General features: G+C 35.6%; 1 protein-coding gene across 3 annotated transcripts; it reads right to left on the bottom strand.

Moving 5' to 3' along the window:
* Nucleotides 1–318: 318 nt before the first annotated feature.
* Nucleotides 319–4,504, bottom strand: LOC110908446 (probable serine/threonine-protein kinase PBL28). Of its 3 annotated transcripts, none has more exons than XM_022153393.2 (6): nt 4,144–4,504; nt 3,652–3,784; nt 2,406–3,299; nt 1,947–2,099; nt 1,631–1,737; nt 319–674 (listed from the first exon to the last, which is right to left on the bottom strand). In XM_022153393.2, exons 3-6 carry the CDS (start codon nt 3,273–3,275, stop codon nt 431–433), a joined length of 1,374 nt encoding a protein of 457 aa, XP_022009085.1. In that variant the 5' UTR covers nt 3,276–3,299; nt 3,652–3,784; nt 4,144–4,504; the 3' UTR covers nt 319–430. The 3 variants fall into 3 exon arrangements, with proteins under 3 accessions (XP_022009085.1, XP_022009084.1, XP_022009083.1); XM_022153392.2 differs by having other exon boundaries at nt 3,652–3,816; XM_022153391.2 differs by lacking the exon at nt 3,652–3,784.
* Nucleotides 4,505–4,704: the final 200 nt, after the last annotated feature.

The raw sequence follows: 4,704 nt of genomic DNA on the forward strand, positions 1-4,704 counted from the left end.
TTTAGAACCCCTGGAATCGTTGTCTGGACCGGAGAAGGATCCAAAAGAACTGCCGGACGACTGAGATCTGTCCCGCACAGCCTTGAGGATTTCCTCCTGCTGTTTCGAAGCCTGCTCCTGCTGTTTCATCAAAGCTGATAACGCCGTCTGGATCTCGTTGATGACCCTATCGTGGAACTTCAGTGTGTTATCAATCTCGTTGTTACGGGTGTTCGTCATGGCGGCGGCGGAAGAGCTCCGATGAGGTATCGGCTGGCTCTGATACCCTTGATAGGGTTAAAACCTTGGGGAGAAAGAAAATTAAGAGATAGAGAGATATTTGACTCAAATTCTGCTTGATTCATTCCATACGTAACATCCACATAAATAGATAGAAACTTACATAAGACACCCCTAAACTACTAATAATTAGTAAAATACCCCTAAACTATTATTCTTCACGTAACATCATCCACTCATTGTCTCTCCATTTTGCAAAATATGCATGCAAGGTTTTTCTCCCCTTTCTATACTTTAGGTCAACATACATTGGGTTTTTAGAAACACCTTTAAAATCACAAAATTTGAAGACTAGATGAACCCCATAAACGGTAGCCGGAGATAAAAAGTGAGTTCTTGTCTTGATTTTGATCATCAAATTTGAAATATCTAATATCTCTGCTACCTTCTTAAACCTGCAAGATAATAAAGTTTAAATTAGTCGTAGTCTCTAATTTCCTCTGCAAACGAACTTCTAATTTAGTAATACTATCTTAGCCGAAATAAATCAGATATAACACCCTTAGCTAGTAACTTTACCCAAAAACCCCATTCAGACCTATCTGCATGCACACTCTTGCTCGTACTTCTAAATATACATAATCGGATTATTCTGTAAGGCCAAGAAGGACTGTGTTATCTGTTTGAAACAGAAGTAGACCAAAGATTCTCATTTCATAGTTGTGGAACCATCAGAACGTTTAGTTGAAAGGACCATTAACGCGAGCTTTTTCAATGGTGACTCCTTCAGCAGTAACTTCCCGTAATTTAGTTATTAATGTGAGTGGCTTCTGTCAGAAGAAATTAGTTATTACTGATAGCCCAACTTGTGGCTTGATCACAGTTGCTACTAATTGCATTTGTTATAAGTTGCTGCAATCACATTTGTTGCTGTTGTTATCAGTCAGGAGGTCCTATTAGAGCAACAGCAAGATCAAAGGGATTTCTAGAAGATTTCAACTATGAAATCGAACTGGATTTCGCTTGGCCAATGGCGCCGGCTCGGACCCTAGGAGCTATGCCCCTAGAACCCCGGATTCGTCGATGTCGGAAATCTGTATAGTCTTTAACGAACATGCACTCTACACCTCCTAACTCGTATCAACATTATTTCATATTTCCATTTGGTTTTAAGTAAATCCATATAACTAAATAACTTGATGACACAAAAATCAACAGCACAATTTTTAATTGTTCTATGTATAATTTGTTACGTTAAAATCGAAGGACATCTTAAATAAAATAGAACAAGACTAGAATATTGAATATCCGCTTCAAAATAAGTTATCAGTTAAAACTTTAAAGGATTATCTACCTTACTGTAAGAGTAAACGCACATACAAACACAAATTGAAAGAGAGAAAATGAGAACCTCGATTCTGAAACAACAGACCACTTATGTAGACTTCGGTTTCTATACGAAAACTTTCTTGCTGAGATCATTTCATTTCTTTCGCCATTGCTTCCAAGCCAAAACCACTGTGAAGTGTAACAAAACCAGTCAAACGAACTGTTGTTACGTGTAAATGCATGGATTATTTTGGACATCAAGATACTTTGTAACTATAGATTTATCAAAATAAATTTCCATACGAGACTTGATGGAAAAAAGACATTAAGATTCGAGGATCCATACGAGACTTGATGGAAAAAAGACATTAAGATTCGAGGATGATCCAGTTAATTACCACTTTGCCATCTTGAAGAAGAATTCCTTCAGAGAACAGGTTGTAAAGATGCTTTTTCTTTGCACTAGAGTGGCTGATTCCAGGAGATTTAGACAACTTTAATATTTCCTCATAGTCTTCAGGCAATTTAGGCCCCCATATTTCATAGTCTTCCTACAAATAAATGGAACAAGAAAAATTCATATATGTTAGTGCATGCACCAAACATTTATCTACATTTCTAAAATAGTCTTGATATTTGTTTTATTATTGAGTTTAAATATCCAAAACAAGGTTTTTAAATAAACAAGTCAGCTTATGCCAAGACAAGCTTCATCTCATTTTGTTTGTAAAGACGGTAATTTTTTTTTTTTTTTTTGTTTATTCGTTTCTTGATGTCTTTTGCTTTAGAAATTCAAGTTGTCATACACATGCATTGAAAGGAAGCCATTTTCCCTTTGGTAAAGTATAATAACTTACTTGGAATTCCAGTGATTTCTCTAGTTGTTGCGACACGTGTTCTGCTGTTGGTCTTTCCTTTCTATCATTATATAAGCATTCGCTGACAATCACTCGAAATGTAGACAACGATTCCGGGTCAATTTGTTCTTTTATGCCCTCAAACACAATTGATCCGAGTTTTTCTTCTTCAAGGATTTGCTTAAGAATCCTAGTTACATGTTGTTGATCATAATCCTTTGTCTCAGGTACTAACAATCGCCCATACAAGATCTCGAATAAAACAACTCCCAATGAGTAAATGTCTGATTTTTCAGTGAAGAAACCTGTATACTCATATTGTGGGTCAACATAGCTAATTGTGCCTACAAGCTTGCTGATTACTTCCTGATTAATTGCTGTTATTGCAGATAACCCAAAATCAGAAATTTTGGCCTTCCAATCACCATTTAGCAGAATATTGGCACTTTTAATGTCTCTATGTATCACCATCTCTTTTGTTGAAGCACCTCCATGAAGAAAAGCCAGACCGTGCGCAATATCAATACATATATTAAGTCGTTTAGTCCATGTAAGGTTAACATCGTTCAAACACCTATCGAGACTTCTATTAGACGCATGCTCATAAACAATTATTTTTTCATCGTTTTCGTTACAATAGCCTACAAGACCAATGATATTCTCGTGTTTGTACTCAAAAAGAATTTCAAGTTCCATCAAAAAATGATGCTCTCCCTGACCTTGACTCCTATCCAAACGCTTTGCAATGATCGTAGTACTTTCGTTGCCATGTGTAATTTCTCCCTTAAATACCTTCCCAAATCCGCCCCCTCCAATAAGATTCTCACGACTGAAGTTTTGGGTGGCCAACTTAATTTCTTCAAATGACATTTGGAGGTTATAATTATTGTTTTCCTGTCATTCATCAAACACTCAATAAACTTTAAAATTCAAAACTATGTTCAAGTTTTTAAAAAAACTTTTTTTAAATATTTTCTTCTGTCAAAAAGGACCCACGACCCGAGCCTAGTTTTTGGCAGAAAATGTTGAAAATGTCTGTTGTACTCAAGTACAATATTCATTCACTACAATCAGGGCCGTCTACGAAAATCCCAAAAAAAAATTTGGCCCTGTTCGAGATAAAAAATTTGGGCCCTATTCGCAAATCTTTATATAACATAAACTCATCAATCATTCAATTATATAACTAAAAACTCATCAATCTAATTATCAATCAGTAGCATAAATGTATAAATATAAAGCATACCCCAAGCAAAAAGAATTAGGATAGTAGACCGTTGGTGGAAAATGAAGTAATCCCTTATTGTAAAATAATCCAACTTTACATGTAAATTTCCACTTGATGATATAATACAGTATGTAGTAACATAAATCTTCATCTGCATATTTTACCTCTCGCACTTTAATTAACCTTGTAAGATATTCCAAATTCACAGATTATTTAACAATGCTTTATTCTCACGTTCAATTAGGGTAGTAATGGTGCAGGTTTATATTTTGTAATTATAATCTTAGTAAATAGTCCATGTTTATTCAAGCTATGATGCATAACATGGGATTCAAACCTGGTAAAAAGTCGCAGTATCAAGGTTGAATCCTTTAGATCCTTTATGAGTTTGGAAGCAATGTTTGTGATAGATTTAATATGAATGTTTTTCGAAATCAATATGTAACTCGGAACAACAGTAACATCAATCAACAAACAAAAATCAAAAGACAACAAACAATTGAACAATACCTCTCCTGAATCGCGATTCGCGAATCTGCGGAATGCGGAATTGCGGATGTCCGGTGGCCTGGTGCAGCGTTTGATGAGTTTGATCAGAAATCCTGCAGCGTTTGATTTGATGACTTTGATCAGATCCCTGGTGGCCTGGTGCAAAGCAAAGATCCACGCGAGTACGCGACTTTTGATTTCCTGCACCGATTGTATTTTGAGTCAAAGGTTTGGGCCTATAATCAGTTAAGTGATTGGGTTTGTTACCAAACTTTGGGGCCTGTACAAAATATGGGCTATATATAAAGAAAACATAAAAAATTTTGGGCCCTTTAATCATTTGGGCCCTGTTCTCAAGCACACTTTGAACTTGCTTATAACCGGCCCTGACTACAATGATAAATCAGTTTTCACATTTTTAGCATATCTACGCACCAACTTTTTTTAGAATTGAGAACATGCGTGAATATATGCGCCTGTTAATAATTGAATCTATAATTTTAGACTTTTGAGCGGACACTTTTATGTTGTAAACAAGTCGAGTAATAGACAATATATAAAATAGGAAAATATTTGTTATAT

The sequence above is a fragment of the Helianthus annuus genome, chromosome 14, assembly GCF_002127325.2.
Source record: "Helianthus annuus cultivar XRQ/B chromosome 14, HanXRQr2.0-SUNRISE, whole genome shotgun sequence".
NCBI lineage: Eukaryota > Viridiplantae > Streptophyta > Magnoliopsida > Asterales > Asteraceae > Helianthus > Helianthus annuus.

Bases quoted from the DNA above. Each gene is read 5' to 3' on its own strand.
- LOC110908446 (XM_022153391.2), bottom strand. From the start codon at position 3,275: ATGTCATTTGAAGAAATTAAGTTGGCCACCCAAAACTTCAGTCGTGAG. The intron at 2,100-2,405 runs GTAAGTTATTAT...ATTTATTTGTAG, and splicing joins AGAAATCACTGGAATTCCAA to GAAGACTATGAAATATGGGG. The intron at 1,738-1,946 runs GTAATTAACTGG...TACACTTCACAG, and splicing joins TTCTTCAAGATGGCAAAGTG to TGGTTTTGGCTTGGAAGCAA.